Source organism: Rhineura floridana, chromosome 13 (assembly GCF_030035675.1).
Source record: "Rhineura floridana isolate rRhiFlo1 chromosome 13, rRhiFlo1.hap2, whole genome shotgun sequence".
NCBI classification, from domain to species: domain Eukaryota; kingdom Metazoa; phylum Chordata; class Lepidosauria; order Squamata; family Rhineuridae; genus Rhineura; species Rhineura floridana.
In genome coordinates, this window is record NC_084492.1 from 14112859 (window position 1) to 14131742 (window position 18884).

The 18884-nt window shown below is 41.3% G+C and overlaps 1 protein-coding gene and 1 long non-coding RNA gene across 3 annotated transcripts in view; one reads left to right on the top strand and one right to left on the bottom strand.

Annotated features, from left to right (window-relative positions):
• Positions 1–4536, top strand: part of LOC133369401 (uncharacterized) — a 342164-nt gene extending 337628 nt beyond the window's left edge. For both annotated transcript variants that reach the window (XR_009758879.1, XR_009758878.1), the window contains exon 3: positions 4294–4536. This is a non-coding gene — a long non-coding RNA (uncharacterized LOC133369401). The remainder of the gene's footprint in view (positions 1–4293) is intronic.
• The window catches only part of WWOX (WW domain containing oxidoreductase), a 797581-nt gene continuing 782969 nt past the window's right edge, over positions 4273–18884 (bottom strand). Inside the window, exon 9 of the mRNA XM_061594672.1 lies at positions 4273–5831. Coding sequence (XP_061450656.1) covers positions 5643–5831 — 189 coding nt within the window. The 3' untranslated portion in view covers positions 4273–5642. The remainder of the gene's footprint in view (positions 5832–18884) is intronic.

An 18884-nucleotide genomic window follows, 5' to 3' on the forward strand; every position in this document is an offset into this window, starting at 1 on the left:
TTGAAAAGCTGACTCAAGGGTTCTGTATAATTGGAGAGCAACAAAAAATAGGCAGATTTGTTTGGGGTTGGTTTGACTTTATTAGTTAACAAATAAAACAAGAACAGACTCTACCATGACTACCACCACCTGCGATATGTGAGACTTTGGAATTTGTAACTCCTTCACTTTGCCATTTGCTCCATGTCAATCCTCATTCCCTTCAATGCATGCTAGCTCTTTTCTTTGGTATCCTTGGGAAGATGGACTGTACTAGGTAGGGATTCCAGACCTCCGTTCTTTAGCCGGAGACTCCAGTTTTTGGGGGTCCCCTCCAGGTCTCCAGGTGACTCACCTTAATCTCTGGGCTTTCAGCTTTCATTTTTTTGAAAATTAAGTTTCTAGGTGGTCTGGTTCCAGAGATATACACCAAAACGTCAGCTGCCCCCCCAACTTCTTAGTTGCTCTAAATTCTGCTCTAATCCCTGCCCTTTTGGGTTTTTAGCCAATAAGAAATCAGGGTTGTGATTGACAAGGAATTATAGAACCAAAAATGTAGAGGCAAATTGAATTGGGTGCCTTCAAGTCGATTCTGACTTATGGCGACCCTATGAATAGGGTTTTCATGGTAAGCCGTATTCAGAGGGGGTTTACTATTGCCTCCCTCTGAGGCTGAGAGGCAGTGACTGGCCCAAGGCTCAAAAACGTGCCTTTTCCTGCTTTTCTGAACATCTCACAGATTGAATAAGTAAGCTTTCCGTCTTTTTCTCTCTTGTGTGTAGGAGTCAGACAGGTTTAAATTTTGAAGAGGGCACTGTTTTGCAAACTTCCCAAATTGAAGCTTTAATTGAAGCAGTATTTGCTTTTCCATAGTAAATATACCCAAAGTAAACCCCATTGAATTCAATAGGACTTCCTTTTGAGTAGACATGGTTAGGATTGTGCTGTAGATTGATGGAACTTTTGAGTGAACATAGGAAAGAAATTTATTTGTGTTGTATATCTTTCTCTCCCCCTCCAATCCCATTTTTAAAGCAATTAAGCAGGGCTTACTTAGGTATCACTGTTTTTATTATGTAGGAAACCAATACTGATTTTATTTTATTTTTAATGTTCTGCAATGATCAACTGGTTTTGACAATAAACTATTATATGGGGTGTATGTATTTTTACATCTCCAGTGTGTGTGTGTGTATGGGAATCTTTCCAACAACCCTGTGAGGTAGGGTTGCAGTCTGGAAACTAAGGCAGCTCACAATAAGAAATAAATCCCTTTAAAATCCAATAACCATAAAAACAAGTATGAAATGGAAATGGACTACCTTCAAATCAATCCCGACTTATGGCTACCCTATGAATAGGGTTTTCAAGGTAAGTGGTATTCAGAGGGGGTTTCCATTGCCTCCCTCTGAGGCTAGTCCTCCCCAGCTGGCTAGGGCCTGTCCAGCTTGCCACAGCTGTGCAAGCCAGCCCCTTCCTTGTCTGTAACTGCCAGCTGGGGAGCAACTGGGCACCTTGGGACTATGCAGCTTGCCCATGGCTGCACAGGTGGCAGGGCATGTAACCCCTGAGCCACTCACTGTGGGGGTGATCTTTAGCTGGCCCTTGACACCCAGGAGACACGAGTGGGGATTTGAACTCACAGACTCTGGACTCCCAGCCAGGCTCTCCTCCCCACTGTGCTATACCAGCTTAAACAGTTGCAAAACAGCTTAGTGGCATGATTCTGAATTTTGGGTTGCATGAATGAAATTGCTTATCACTTGAGGTTGCAGTTCTGTCTCTGAGTAAGCCCCACTGAATACATTGGGACTTGCTTCTGAATAAATAAACGTAAGATTGCACTGTAAATATCTTTACAGGTTATGTAAATAATACATATATTTGATAGTCATGCTTATACAAATATTTCTTCATTTTTCATATTTTTGGGTTTTGGTTAGGAATTCTGACTGGTTGTGAGATGCTTAGTTTTCTGCCTTACTCATAGGAATCTTGTTGTGGTTGGTATGGTACTGCATTTAAGAAATCATCACTGTCTTTTGTTCTTCTTTTTCTGTTTGCATTTCATTTATTTATTTATTACATTTATACTGCACCTTTCTTTCACACTAGAAAACCAAAGCGGCTTTATCTTTATCCTTATCTTTATCCTCACTCCCTTTCATCCGTAGATGCAACAACAGTGGTTCCATGAGCTCCGCTCAACCTTCTTAAACCCACTGATGATGCACCTTGTTGTTTGTTTCTTGTCCAATTATGGTAAAAGAGAATTCAAATACTGGGCAATGTGGCTGCAATTGTTGTTCCCAAGCTGCTGCCTATGAAGGTATACCAAATCATGTGTGCTTTCTCTCAGTCAATTATATTCACTGGAATTGGGTTGGCTGATAAAGTGAGTTTATAGCAGCCCACAGGCGAGACAGAAAAGGGTAGAGAATCATTTCACTCATTACTCAGACCTCTTTCTGAAGTGAAGGGTTAAATGGAAATGGACTGCGTTCAAGTCGATCCTGACTTATGGTGACCCTATGAATAGAGTTTTCATGGTAAATGGTATTCAGAGGGGGTTTACCATTGCCTCCCTCTGAAGCTAGTTCTCCCCAGCTGGCTAGGGCCTGCTCAGCTTGCCACAACTGCACAAGCCAGCCCCTCCCTTGTCGGCAACTGCCAGCTGGGGAGCAACTGGGCTCCTTGAGACTATGCAGCTTGCCCACAGCTCACTGTGGGGTGATCTTTAGCTGGCCTTTGAGTCCCAGGAGACACGAGCGGGGATTTGAACTCTCAGGCTCTCCTCCCCACTGTGCTTCTGTAAAGAAATTTGGATGTTAAAAGGTAGGGGCAGGGGATTCCAGGCAGGGGGTTGCCAACCCTACTTGGACATGGTTATCTTTGTAGAGGATCCCTAGCCAAGCTTTAGCAACAACACAATCCAAACCATATCTACTGAGAAGTAAGTCCTATTGAGTTCTACGGGGCTTAGTCCCTTAGTAAGTGTGTTTAGAATTGCAGCTATTCGGGAGCATCCATCTTTACTCCCAAATGCTCCCATCTAACATCTCCACAACACTAGGCTCCTATCTTCCTACAATGGCCTTCTGGTGACTGGCCTGGCCTGGCCTGAGGGCACTCAAACGCTTTTTGTCAGAAGCAAATTGGCTAGATTAAATGTTCCTACCCAGGCTCCATCTTTTAGCTAAGATTTCTATCTTAATTTCCAATCAGATAAATGTTTTTGTATGAATTGTATGCGCCAAGCAACTGTGGTTGATGCTTAATGTATCATGCTTAATGACATGAGTTGGACCTGCCCCATGACATGAGTTGGACCCACCCCATAATGTCAGTTGGACCCGCCCCATGATGTCACTTGGACCAGCCCCATGATGTCACTCAGGCCCACCCCCAAAATCTCAGGGTTTGGGATACTTCTGTCCTGGCAACCCTAGTACTAGGTGATTTAATGCTCTTGGACTTGATGGTCTCTTTTGATAAGTGTTCTCAATGAAATGTCTAAAATATTCGGTTATTGGCTACTTGCTTCAGTCATATTTTACTTTAAAAATATCTGGGTTCAAATACCTACTTAGCCTTGAAATCCACTGGGTAATTTTGGGCTAGACACCCTTTTCCATCCTGACCCTAACTCGTTGGGATGTTGTGATGATAATATAAGGAGCAGATTACAGGCAACATGTTACTTCGCTGCTGAGAGAGCTGCACTGGTTGCCAATTTGCTAATTAGAAAGGTAGGTTTGTTAATTCACAACGCCCTCAACAACTTGGGCCCAAAGTACCTTAAGCGCCATCTTATCACTTATGGTCCATGTCGATCCTCTGATGGGGCACTTCTGGTGGTTCCCTATGCCCCTGAGATTCAGTAGGCCTTCACTAGGGGTCGGAGCCTTTACTGTGGCAAGCCCCACCCTGTGGAACCAGTAGAGGTTCACCAGGAACCGTCCCTGCCTTCTTTTAGACATCTTCTGAAAACTGTATTGTTTAGACAGGCCTTCACAATATGAATGTCTCTTTTTAACCAACCAGTATCTTCTGATGTTTTATTGATGTTTTCAATTATGTTCTTATGGATACTTTTACTGATTTGATTATATTGTATACCGCCTTGATAGATTTTATGAAAGTGTGGATTACAAATATTTCAATAAATAGTGAGTTAAAAATGTAAAACAAATCAGATGATTTAAATCTAACTGAAAAGTATCACAGAACATTCCCAAGCCAACCACAAATGATGAACGCAGCGTTAGGAGGTTCAAATAACCAAGTTGTTTTTATTTGTTTCTCTGTTTACAGAAAAGCTGATGCTGGGTTGCGAATGGCTTTCAACAATTTTCTGGCATGAAGATAAGCTACAAAGCACAACAAAAAGAAGAGAAATTAAACATCTCCACAGACAAATGAACTCAGAATGAAACAAGAACAACAAAAAAATGGCATTTTCATGGCATTGAAGAGTTCTTTATTTTTCCTCAAGTTTTCTTTTCTTAAAAACACAAACAGAGCAAAAAGCAAAAGGAAGTAAAGACATTCAAAGGAGCCAGACTTGCTCTTCAGGTGACAATATTCAAGCATGTTCTTTTATTACATTTAAATAGGAAAAAAACCTCCTGAACAGAACACGGCGCCAGGAGAAATGAGAGACTGGCAAGGAGTCGGTATTCTCCAGCCCTCCTTAAACCTCTCATCTGAGAGATGGACGGGGGGGGGGCGAGTCTAGTCCCTCTGACTGCTTACACCCGGTGTGTTTGGAAAGAGACCTTACCCCCCCCCCACAGTATTTAGAGAATGGTTTGCAAATGTACCTTTCAATATCACATTTTATGGCTGTCCTGCAATATATTTAATTAGAAGGGGAGCGACCTGGACTTTAGAGCACCTTCTCTTTTTAGGCAAGCTAGTTCTTATTTGCAGCCAAGGGGGCTATTGGTTATTTAAGATTTTTGGTTGTTTTACTAAATGTTAACGCAGCGAGCAGCAGAACTGGCCACGGGACACCCTCCTTGGAGGGTAAGCTCTAGTTGCAAACTGAAATCCCAGGAGGCTGTTCATACTTACATTCCGAACTATTTTGCAAATGGATGGGGAAACCCAAATACCATTTCAATTACAAAGAGGCATCCCCCGCTTTGTCTGCCAAACTGTACACACAACAAGGAGTGGGCAACTCCCAGGGGAGTGTATATCTCTAGGGGACCCAAGCTGAGCATATTCACACACTGCTTTTCTAGGTGTACACTGAAAAGAAAATGAGAGAGAGGCATACACCAAAAAATGGAATAAGTGACACAAATAGTTCTCTGGCTTTTTCCTGAGACACACTTTGAACAAAGAGTATAATTAAACAAGAAAACAAACAAGCAAGCAAAAGTATAATCAAAGAGACAGAACAAAGGCAAAATTATCAGCCTGGCAAAATTATATTGTCTGCTACCCCTGCGTTCTTGCCCACCTCCCTCCCATCTTTAATGTTTTTCACTATGTCATGACAGCTATCATTTCATTTAACACGAGCTAATCTGTACCTGTAACCTTCTAGATGATAGGACTGGAACGATTCCAACACTGGCAGTTTTATTTTCACCCCTCCCTGCCTGAGTGTGTACATATACTCAACGTGTTTTGATCTTTCCAGGAGCTCCCTGCTACTTGCCCTGCCTGCCAATTCGTTCTTGGATCAGCTTCTCACTGAGCTCCCACAAGGCTGCCGCAGTCATTTCATTCTGCGCCTCTTGCGATGGCAGGCAACGACAACAGTTGTTGAAGTACATCCCTCCCAGGCCTTCCAGTTCAGGGGCAGTAGCACAGTAGACAGTCGTGGCAGCTCCTTGTTGCTGCAATTAAACAAACAGAAAGAAGGAAAAAAGAGGGCTTTAAAGAAAAAGGACAGGCCTGAAAAAAGCATGCGCTACCATCAAGGGCAGATTAACAACTTGGCCTTGATCCAGAGTGAGCCTCCCCCCTCCATCTTTTGTGCACGCTCTTATAATTACTGATGTCTAGTTAAAGTGTGAACGACTCAAGCTTTTCATAGGTGATTAAAAAGGAGCAATTTGGTAACATTAGCCTAATACAGTTTATATTCCATTACCTTATCGATTCTATAGAAAATAACACGCTAGCAGCGGCTCCCACTGTGTAACAGGTTTTGAAAGGGAGAGGAGTGCCTGGATGATTTGAATCTAGTCCGCCAAGAGTTGATAATCTGCCCCAGCAAATGACATGGATCTGCCCATCTGGATCCAGAGTCAAATTCTTACATAACATAACTGTCATGTTTGTAAATTCTTTTTATCACAATCCCCCTTCCCACACAAATGCAGCCGTCATTTTTACTCAGGGTTTTGCCATTGCTGGACCATAAGTTTGGGGGTAAAACCAACCAGTGATGATGTGTTGTTTAGATCTCTCCAGACATTTTTGTTATCATGGAAGAAAGAGGAGACCCTCCTTCAGATTGCTACACACCAATCTAGATGCCTCTATGCATTTACTCCAGTGTAGCACCTGGACCCCTGCTCTCCACCCCATGGGGATGTTCAGTGTTAGTTCTACTCAGAGAAGACCTGACCCATTTAAACTGGTGGACATAACTAAGGCAAGGACCTTAATTTCAATTAACTCTGAGTAGAATTAGTTGGCCACCACCACGTGTAGAGTATTAAACCTGGGACGTTGTCTGTGAGTCTTGTCCTAATTTAAAGGTGGGAACTGTAATCTTGCCACAGTTAAATAGTTTTCAGCTTTTTACAAAATGGCTCACCTACTTGGCCCAATATTGCTTGGTAGAGCATACTGCAAGGGAGTGGAACAGCTTAAATTTGTCTGAGATAGCCCACTGACTGGGGGAGGACCATCTCAAGCGATCTTCCTTAACCTGGTGCCCCCCAGATGCTTTGGATTAAGTTCCCATCGGCTCCAGCTAGCACAGCATACTCATAGCAGCAGGTTGGGGAAGAATAAAGAGTTCATTTAACACACACACACACCCAAAAAAAATCAAAAGAAGAGGGTGGTATGTCCAGTAGTAAATCTATTGCTGCCCAAGAATTCTATAATGTCCTTTTGCAGGGAAATGCATTCGATGTAAATAGACAACCCGCACCCCCACCAATTCTGGTGTTTCAGGCCACATGTGAGTAATTATTGCCAATATCTACAGATTCCACACACTGTGTGCCTGTTAATATAAACAATGAAATGGGCCCGTGTAGACAACTGGCATGCCAAATGCTGAACTTGAGAGAAAGGGTGATTCTGCTTAACACATTGCTGCGAGAGGTATAAAGAAACCACCACAAATAACTCTTCAAATGCACTGCTTTTTTTTGTTTGTTTGCAATTGAGTCTCATATAGATGCAAGAGCAAACATTTTAACCGGGGGGCTGACCTGTGGCCCTCCAGATGATGTTGTAGTAAATCTGGAAGGCCACAGGTTAGCCACGCCTGCTTTAAAGCATCCTCACAATGTCTGTCTACTCACGGCAGCCCTGCCCCCTCAGTTTAAAGTAACAAACTAGCAACTTCTATGCAAACTTGCCCCTGGCTCAGCCATCTAATGTGGGTCTTGAAGCTCCACCACACCACACATGGTGCTCTTCTATAGCAATGGATGCACATAATTTACCTGCACAAATTTGCTCCCTCCAAGGAAATTAATGGAGCAGGTCATAAGTGCAGGAATGCACATCAAGTCATAGGGCTAGAGTTTGGGGAGGGGGTTCCAGTACATTATGTGCAGAAGCCCTGTCTACTTACCTTGACAACCTGTTAAAAGTTAAACCATTGTAAATGGGAAAAATGTTTTATCAAATCTTGTGATATTTACTGCTTTGCTATTCAGAGCAACTGAATGCATTTTTTTATTATTGCTCCAAATGAACCTGGACACTCAAATTATGGCCTATTACATAAAGTGCAATCGGGACTGGTGCCAAAACTGTCCATATATCTCTGGTCAATGACTTAAATTGTGTGGGTGATACCAGCCACAATACAGAATGTGGCCTTTTATGGATAAATTGGGGTGGGGAGATGTTGCTTTCTCCCAAGTCCTGTTTCTAGTAGCGTATAATCTTTATGAAGCATAGCAGTGAGTTTAGAGCCAAGAACAGACCATTTCTTCCCTTCTGTCCATTGGTCTCCACTGAAAAGGCCAATAGTCCCATGCAAGCAAAGTGCTTTCTATGGCCAGCTAAAGGCAATGCAGAGGATTGGATCAGAAAAGTGCTACCCTTCCACAAGCAGAAACATAGAAGAATGACTTTACATGTTTGCATTAGAGCACTGTGCAAAAAATGTGGCGCTAAATCAAACTTCCACTTGCACAACAGAAGCATGAGAACTTGCTGCTGAACCTGCCTTTTATGGCACGGTGCAAACTCTTGCACAAGCTCTCAGTCATGATCCTTCGATTCAATCAAGAAGGTCTTGGCATCAGTAGGCTCAGGGCTGAGCATGTACCAGAATTTCCTAGCAGTGCAGAATGGACTCGTTAGTGCACAATGTAGGCACAACTCTGCCTCTGCTTGTCAAGAATGCTAGAGCCCAGGGAACAAGGTACCGTTTTGAAGCCGTAAGTAAAAATAATGTGTGTGATCATTTGGGAAGCCAGTGTGCATTGAGGCCTAATTTAAAAACCAATGAAGTTAACTCAGCACATTATGATTGTTTATCTGCATTCCTTCCTATAATAACTAATTATAAATTTATAGGAATTTGAATAAACAGACATACAAAGTTAAACTGAAAGTCACCATCATTGCAGAGAACTAGAAAAGGTCCAACTATGAGAGAACTAGAAAAGGTCCTCAAATGCAAAGATGTATCACTGAACACTGAAGTCAGGATCATTCAGACCATGGTATTCCCAATCTCTATGTGTGGATGTGAAAGTTGGACAGTGAAAAAAGCAGATAAGATGTAAATCAACTCATTTGAAATGTGGTGTTAGAGGAGAGCTTTGTGCATACCATGGACTGCAAAATTGACAAATAATTGGGTGTTAGAACAAATTAAACCAGAACCATCACTAGAAGCTAAAATGATGAAACTGAGGTTATCATACTTTGGACACATGAGAAGACATGATTCATTAGAAAAGACAATAATGCTGGGAAAAACAGAAGGGAGTAGAAAAAGAGGAAGGCCAAACAAGAGATGGATTGATTCCATAAAGGAAGCCACAGACCCGAATGTACAAGATCTGAGCAGGGTGGTTCATGACAGATGCTATTGGAGGTCCCTGATTCATAGGGTAGCCATAAGTCATAATCGACTTGAAGGCACAAAACAATAACAACAACAATGTGATGGGGGAAACCATGTCTCTGACCATCAGGGCTTGCTCCTGAAATTACTGTATGTTCTTCTCTGCAATATTTGTGGTATCTCGTAAACTTACAGATGGATCCCTAAAAGGACAGTGGCAACTAGAAAGAATGGCTGAGGTGCGGGAGGCATATATTTCAATGACATTTATAGTCCAATGCAAAGACTTGCTGGGCCAAAAAAAGAAAAGAAAAGAAAAAGAAAATGTTCCAAATGGGATGTTCAGAAAGGCTGTTACCCCAGCCCAACACATTAGGTTGGCATTGTCCTCAGGACATAAAATTAGGGCTCATTCGCACATGCCTGCACATTGTTCAGTGACACATCATTCATGGATAGTGTAAACAGAGGCCATTGAAAAGATTTCTTGTCGCAGTCTGCTCTACTGCAAAAAGCTATGCCAGTACCACAAGTTGGATATGTTAGGATTTCATATCCCTGTAACTCAGTTGTGCAGCTTTCAGAATCCCCAGATCTGGACTAGCAAATCCATCCTAAACCCCAAGCCCTAGTCCCTTTAAAAAAAAAATTACAAGGTTGGGGCTGCAGTGGTGGCCACACCATAGCTTTGTAAAATGGTGCTATGATATTGGCAGTTGTGTTTTCAGTCCTTTTCCTAATGATCCCTAACCTGAAATTCACCTTTTCCCCAGCTGCCACACACTGAGTCAAAACAGCTGCACTCTATTATTATTTTCAAAATTAAATACAAATTTGCATTTTGTTTCAAAAGGAATTAGCCAAAGTGAAAAAGAAGAGTAAAAAAAAAGAGAGACAATATATCATAACGTTTGACAATAAAAGCTCATTTCAAGTCAAAGGCCACGCCCTTGGGACAAATGAGCCAGATTCAAAAGAGCAACTGCTTGACACTTATATCGTATGGGATGAAATCAGTAATTCTTCTGCTGAAAGTGGTCTAGGTGTCCTTCAGCCTTTCGACTTGAAATGGGTCTTAATAAAACAACTTGGTCCTTGTGCAACTTTGGGGTTTGGTGCCTTCCCTTCACCCTTCAGTTTGGCACCAGTTCTTCAGGTCATTGACTAATCTGACAGTCATATGGAGCTGGGTGCTTGTTTCCGGCTGTTAACCAACACCCACCACCAGCTATGGAACTCGACGGCCCTATTCATTCTATCCTGGCAGAATACTGTGACCTGCAACAGACTGCTCAATTAAAATTCACAGGGGAGTTTCATTTGCTTGTAAGTTGCATCATATGACAGAGATTTGTTTTTTGGGGGGGGCGGGTTGTGTGAGAGTGAATGATTGGGAAAGGAGGTGAACTATGCTGAGCTGGAAGTGATTTGTGAAGTCAAACCTGAATCAGGATTTATAATCCATTTCATCCCCCCCCCCCAGTTTTTACTTATATTCTGGTGAGACACTGGTTCTTTCAAACCTGGTGTTTGAAAGCTCTTATTCTTTTCAAAGTCAAGCAGGAATGTTTCTCATTTCTAAACCAGTTCATGTTAAATTTAATGTGTTGGGACTTTGTTCTGGGGTGGGCTTTTTTTTTTTTTGGTATGTGAAACTAGTTAATGTCATTTTCATGAAAACATCTTATATAATTTAAAACCTGGATAAGAATTAACTCTATAAGCCAATGTAATAGAATAGAGAATGATAGCCTCTCTGTATTTTTGTTTAGTTTTCAGCTGGCTTAAAGAATTTAACAGCATAAATATAACTCTATTACATTATAGATCAATCCAAAGGTAAATATAGAACAGTTGTCATTTCCATAGAGCTGTATAGGATTTTTCCTCAAGGGTAAAATAAAGCTAATATGATCTATGCAAAAGTCTACTCCTTCTGCTTTTGCCAAGATGTGTCACTCTTCTCTATTCTAGCAAATATTTGTTCCAATGATAAAATTATAAATAAGATTATTCAAAATCTTCTGCTTACCCTGTTATGCATATATCACTTTAAATGCCATCATTCAAACTTCAGTGGGCCAAAGCCTCTCACAAACTAAATATAGCCAATGCAGTCTTCCATATAACTTATGCTAGCGTGACACGACATAAATGCCTTTCCTCGTGTTTCCAAATCTCTTCTTACTAGGGCTACCACCCAATTAAATAAATCTTTCTCAAATTAACACAGGAGTTTTAATGAGAGCCATCACCTGTTTAAAGAAACTGTAGTTGCGAGGTTTAGTCAATTGATTTCATTTGCATATATCTGCATGGGCATGAAACTGATAGATCTAAAGAAAAATAACCTCAGACTACTCAAAGGTAAGAACCCAGGGACTTCAACAGGGCATGTCCCTAAGGAAATCTCCTCAAAAATGATGATATGATTGATGCCTTGGAGGCAGAATAGGCTAATCATTTTTTTTCCTTGCCAAGTAAACTCCTCCAAGAGGTGAGGATCAGCACTTATGCACACAAGAGATAGCTCTGTGTTAGCATTTCAGTCCTTCTCACAGTTCTGTCCTCCAAATGGGGGCAGGGTAGGGTGACCATCCTCAAAAAAGAGGAAATGCATCACACACACTGAAAAGGGGGGGTGTCAATATGCATAACTGCATATTTAGAAATAATTCCTATAATTCAAATAGCAATACAGTACAATACATCTCGCCATAATGGAGTGGATGGGGACCAAGTGACCTGTATGCCTTCTAAGTCTGGACTGTCCTCTGAAGTTCTTTCAGGCAGAGGACTGTCTTCTGATGGCCCTTCAGATAGAGGACTGTAAAGTAGGAGACATGGGCACCCTAAGGTAGAGGGGTGAGGAATGGCAAACACTAATGTAGAAGTCAAAGGCAAGAGTCAAAGGGAATAGCTTTTCTAAAATGGCACCAGATTAAAATGGGATATCTTTTTTTATATATAAAAAATGTTTTGTACCTCACTAGTTTTGAACTGAAGCAACACTACAGGGGGCAGTAGTGATGGAAATTAAAAGTGATGGCTTGGTGATTGGGATAGGGGAGAAATTTGACTCAGTTCTCATTGAAAGGCAAACCTACCTAATTTGTACTTTGCAAAACAATACGTGGAGCAAAGCACAGCCATCCTTCAAATTTCACATTTCTCCAAGTTTTACAGTGTAGTTCTTCAGCCAAGTAATGTGTACAAAAATGCATGTATTAGGGTACATTGTTCATATAAATGCATATGTTACTGAAAATGGCATAGAAAAATGCATTACATTAAGGAAATTTGTTTTGCAAAAATGTGTATATTAGGCAAATTGCATAAAATGTGTACATTAGGAAAAATTGGATTAAAATACTGATAAATTTTCACAATGATTTTTTTTTACTCACAAACTGATGTGAAAATGTGGAGAACTGAAGCTGTCATAAATGAGGAATTGAAACTGACAGATTCTCCCATCAATTGACATTCACCCATCACTTAGAAACATTCTCCAAATGGTTTTTTTTTTTAAAAAAGCTTGCTTTAATAATCATCACATGGCTTTCAGTGACATGCGCTTTCTGCCACATCAGTACACTAACGTACTCCATGTTAAACAGTTTAATTAGAAACCTCTCAAACAATGAGTATGTTGCTTGTCACAAGTAGCCCGTGATCTATGTTGATACAAAAAAAGATGGTGTTGTCTTTGGGGAATCTAAATAACCTTTGTTTCAACTCTTTTTAAAAAGTCAAAAGATTGTCAGTTGCTTCTGGCACAGATGAGGTCAGCCTGCATTAACTTTTGTTAAAGTTAATGCAGGGCACTGGAATGCATAGGATGCAGAATTTTGGAGAAGCCCAACTGAATCTTTAACCATGTCTCCAATCCAGTTACACATTTAAGAGTCATCAGACTGGGCTGTCAACATCACTCTTCTGCAGTATATATTAGATTATATTTGATTTATACTGTGCCAAAAACAAAAGTCTACATATCCATCAGCCATGTATGTAAACATCACTTTCAAAAGTTGTTCTAGCTTCAATTCACCTTTAAATCTTTTTTGTTTTCTGTATCCAATGCTAGTTCTTCTCAGAGTAGACCCATGTTATTCTAAGCAAAAGTTAGCTGGATACAACCCAATATCCCCTTTACCAGTACAGGATTGTCAATAGAAAAATCCCCCATACATTCAATCATTCAGTTATGGGCATCAGCCATTTGCCCCCTAATACTATAACACAAAGTTTGCATCCCTAAATCAGATATAGGGACCTCAGATCTAGAAGCCAAATGTGGCCCTCCCAGCCTTCCTCTCTGGCAGTTGGAATTCTCCCCACACCATAGCCGCACCTCCTTTCCCCTGGTCACATCCCTCACTGGTCCTGCTTGGCACCCACTTTGAGTGTTTCCCCTAATAAGCCCACTTGCTTGCCTGGATGGAGAAGACTGCATGAGTGTGCAAAAACAGAGGTAAAACTCTACATTTTCCTCTGGCCCAGCCCACCACTGAAATGTATCCCTCCCCTTCAAACAAAAGTGAATGTGTCCTTAGATTGAAAAAGGTTCCCCATGCCTGTCCTACAAAGGATCAAGGACATTTCTTTTGATATGACTTCAGAGGGATAGGAACATTTTTGCCCAGTTACTTAATTCCATTTCGTTTAAAGCATTTTAAAATATTCTCTGACCAAGAGAACTGCCTTCCAAAGCTTCTTTCCCATTTAACATATCATCCAGTGCTTGTTTTTTCATCTATTGAGTAAACATGCTTTTAATTTATATCCAGAATCATCAAATGGCAATACTTGGTACCACTCCCTCCCCACCAGCCACAAAAATTAAAAATCCTTGCATGAAGAAAATGATTATGTCAGGGGAATGTGTTACTTTTAACCTTCTCCTTGACTAGTTTTTTTTCTGCATGCAATGAGTTTGATCCATGTAGTCAAATATGCAGAACTCAACCCCGCCACCTGAAGTAGCACAATGAAAAAGGCTTTCAATCCAACTGTCAGGTTTATTTGTTTATATGGTAAATACTTTAAAAACAAAATTATGAATCACCTTTAACAAATTAGCAAGAGAAATTTCCATATGCTGCACTGTATAACAGTATCAGCTCTTATTAGCCTGAAATGCATTAGGCGTGACTCAGTCAAAATGAAGCACTTTTCAGCCCCATTGATGTAAATGGAAGAGATTTAAGCATCTCGTTTTACCTTCCTAAATAAATCTATGCGATCCAAAGTGTTTAATTTTGGAAGAGTCATCCCCACTGATTGCTAACATTTGTGTTGTTCTTCCCATTTTTATTACAGACACAAAATCCTTCCCATCACTTTTTTTATGAATCTTTTGAACTAATCTGAAGAAAAGCCATATTAATGGCCTCCTCTAGTTTACTGTCATCACTCAACTAGATTCAAATAAGTGAGAGTGCCTACTGCTAACCCCCCCCCCCCAAAATGAACTTCACAAACAAAAAGTATTAACATCTTCTTGGATTATCAACACCCCCGGCCCAAATATTTATTTATTTATTAATTTTATTATTGGATTTATATCCCACCCTGCAGGAACCCAAGGTGGCAATATCTAGGCTATAGTTTTTCAAAGATGAATTATATTCACAAATATCATGTCTGGCTCAGCATTTTGACTCCTCCTAGAATAATCAATCAATCCACTGGCTTGCTCCATTTTCTGTATTTCCATCTTTTGGAATATCACACACCTGCATTTCTTTATGAATGCCCTTAGCATTTTACTAAAGATAGCAGGCATTCTTTCTGCCCAGGCTAACATGCAGCATAGGACCAGAGCCCCACATCCCATAGGATGTGAATAGGGTTGCCCTGTAGGATTACTGGAGTCACTTGGGGAGACTTGCCAAATAGCCCAAGGCGTATTCTCCCATGCAGAGTTCTTGAAGGTATTAGAGCTTGATTCAGGGATAAAAAAATATTATTAACCAGCAGGCATCTATTTTTGATAATTGCGATCAATTAGGCAATGAACACAAATTAATAATGAACTGCCTTAATGCTACAGGGGCTTTTCATAGTCATGTATGGTTGTAAAAACTCATTAATATAAGTAATGCATCCATTAGTATTCTAATACGCTCTTGTGCTCCTTGTGGAAAGACATTATATGGCTAATGTTTAGTTTTCAGACTTGGCTATTTTCAAAGTGCATATTTATTTTCTAAATTTAGCATCCAGTCCTAAAGCAGGCAAAAATATATAGCATATATTGTAACAAAACAAAGCCATAAAGAACAAACAAATACAATCAATTCTAAATAATAATGAAGACAGGTACTACTGAACTTTTAAAGTGATATGGATGTAATAATCAGTTATTATTATTATTATTATTATTATTATTATTATTATTATTATTATTATTATTATTATAAAATATATAATGTAGAAAGAACTCAATACACAATGATTTGATTGAGATAAAGCCTAAATTCAAAGCTGGCCATTCGCATGAAGTATGTGACTTCAAGTAGTTCCTTTAAAATCATCCCATTTTGTGGTTGGTTAAGCGAAGCAAACACTTTCCAAAGTGAGACGAGCGGAGAGATACAAGAGCTTGATGACTGTGCCACCTTGGCAGAAATAATTTATGACGCAGCAATAGGGGTAGGGAATGGAGGGAGACATGAAGTAATGAGAACGTATTTCAGGCTACAGAATAGGTGACATTCCTTCAGTGGCGTCACTAGGATTGCTGTCACCCAGTGCGGGAGGGACGGAGGGAGGGAGGGGCGTGGTTGCCAGGCGACAAGGAGTGCTTTCTCCCTCCCTCCCTGCCCCCCCGCTCTTTTAACCTCTCTCACACAGACCTACCCGGGTGGGCCAGTGTGGGTATCCCTTCATCTTGGCGAAGACAAGGTCTCCTGCCTTGAAGCCGTGCGGCATCTCGGCAGGCGGCAAATGGTGAGCAGGCCCCAGCCAGGCCTCAGGCTTCACCAAGCAACCGGGAGGGGGCATGGACGCCAGCCTTGCAGGAGGAGGGAAGGGAGGCCGAAGGTAAAATGGGAGAGTGCAGCAAATTGGCCCTCACATCTTATTGGCTGGGGGCGGGGGGTCGCTTCTCTCTCTCTCTCTCCCCCTCTCTGGCGCGCCCTTTGTTGTTGCTGCTGCTGCTTCCCTGGGTCCCTGCAACTGCCCCGCTTCCCGGTGCCTAGGGGCGGGCGGCTTTGGGTGTCACCCCCTCGGATGGTGTCACCCAGTGCGGTCCACACACCCCGCACCTCCTAGTGACGCCACTGCATTCTGTGTGTGCCCTCACCATTCCTCAGGCATTCTTTAGATGACAGTAAAATTATATCCCACCAAAATACAATGTTTTCATTTTAAGAAATCTCAGGCACTTCAACGGCAGATTGTTTCTTAGTTAATGCCATGCACCTCTTGTCGAGGGGATCATAGCGACGTCCATCCACCTCTTGTCAAGGGGATCAGAGGGCCGGTTTTAAAGCTAATTGCAACTTACAGGAAAAGCATATGGTACAAACTATCCTGCCCTGGAAGAACATGTTTGAAAACTTCCTTGTGCATGCATAGCTACCATTATCAGGGAGAAGAGGGTCACCCTAGTTTTCTCCACATTTCAGTCCAATTCCCACAGCTGGGGCATATGCCATGCCCACCAACATGGATATCTGACAGGCACGACTGAGTTTGCACAGCCACCTGCCAGTCCAGCAGAGACGTATCCAGGGGAGAACACAGCTCCTGTTTTCCAGGGATTCTTGGCTTTGAATAGGGAGCCAGACTCTGTCATGTAGATGCAACCGTATATACTTGGGAATCCTTTTTCAGCCCAAGGGCCACATACCTTCATGGGAAACCTTCCAAAGCCCACATGGCAGTGACGGGTGAGGCCAGAGGCAAAAGTGGGCATAGCAATCAATGAAACATTTACCTTTGTATAATAGGCTACATTCCATCCATACAGAAGTTGGAGGTTCACACACACACACACACACACACACACACACACACACAGGTTGAGGAACAGGACCATTTAAGGGTGTGGCCTGGAAGAGTTCAGAGGTCCAGACAAAAGGCCTTGAGGGCCGCATATACCTAGATAGTGCCGATGGTATGGTAGAATTTATATTTTATCCAACAACAAATTGGCCAACTACAGAAAGCATAGAGAATTATCGATACCACCTGTGGGAACTAGCAGTATGTCTGTGTCTGGACTATGTCATTTCCGTCTGCAGGTGGAGACTTGCAGGTCCGGATGTTCAGATATACATAGACACACACCTTCTACACAGAATGTCAAGGACAAGACCAAGCTAAGACATCTAGCTGTTTAGTATGCAGGAAATTTTTAGATGTGGGGAAGGAAGACAATCCTGTAAGTAGGGATGAGGAAGAAATTCAATTCAGTTCACATTTCAAGCAAAAACTGTCAGATTCACACTTTCCAAAATAATATGAGAACTGAAATGCAGCCATCCTTTGAAATTCACACGTATCTGAATTTTGGGATGCAGTTCTCCAATCAAAGAATGTTTACAAAAATGCATACATTAGGAGAAAGTGTGCATAAGAATGAATATATTTATGAAAATAACAAAAAGTGCATTAAATTCAAAGAAACTGCTTGCAAAAATGTGTTTATTAGGAGAAATTTGCACTAAAAAGCTGAAGAGTTTTCATTAGGATTTTATTTTAAATTGCAAATTGCTGCAGAAATCTGGAGAACTGAATTTAAGATTGGAAAAGTGAGAAACTGTGAGAACCAAAATCGACAGATCCCTCCATCCCTACTTGGGAGACACGCTTGCAGTCTGAAGTGGCTGAGCCTAGATATAGGCCTGTGACCTCAGTTCTAAGCCTCATTGTGCCAGATTCCAGTACCTGCTTTCAGAACTTGGTGGCGGGAAATAAAGCCTGCTGAATCTATCCTCAGATGTGAGGCTTCAAAATCCTACAATTCCCAACACTTCTAATGCTAATAAGCAAATGTGTTCCCATCAAATTTCTGATTTCTTTGTTTTAAAATACTGTAACCAGCCCCAGTGGGGGGAAAAGGAATCCTGGGGGGGGGGAAGACACCACAATCTTTATTTCATCCTCAAAATGCTATTTAAACTAATATTGGGTGCAAACTGCAGATACAAAAATTATCTATAAAATCTTCGTATTTGTCCCCCAGCCCTTTTTGTGCAGTTATTTCCCAACATCGGTTACAAAGACTACAAACTATCGAGGATATGCAAAGTGCTTTTTGAATCTAATTCCCCCCCACCTTTTTATACACACTTATGACATTCTCCTCATATATTATGGGAGATAAACTCTTTATATTTTTGAAGTAGGAAAACTGAAAGAGGATTTTGTTGCCACTGCCAGGGCATTAGAACTTACTTAGATATTCAGCGTGTGCGGCTTGATTAAATTACATTCTGGGTTTTAACTGCACAAAAGAAATTGTATCCATTGTAATAAATGTATTCTGAGAAAGCATCGTGGTCTTTGGCTTAACCACCCCTCCACCCCAGTCCCCTCAGTCTGAAGAGAAGCTGGGTCAAATGGCGATTGGAAACATTAATTTTCATACCATATTTGTGGGTTAGGAAACTGGGCCTATTATCCAGACAGAGCTGGTGTACCATTAGGCAAAGTGAGGCAG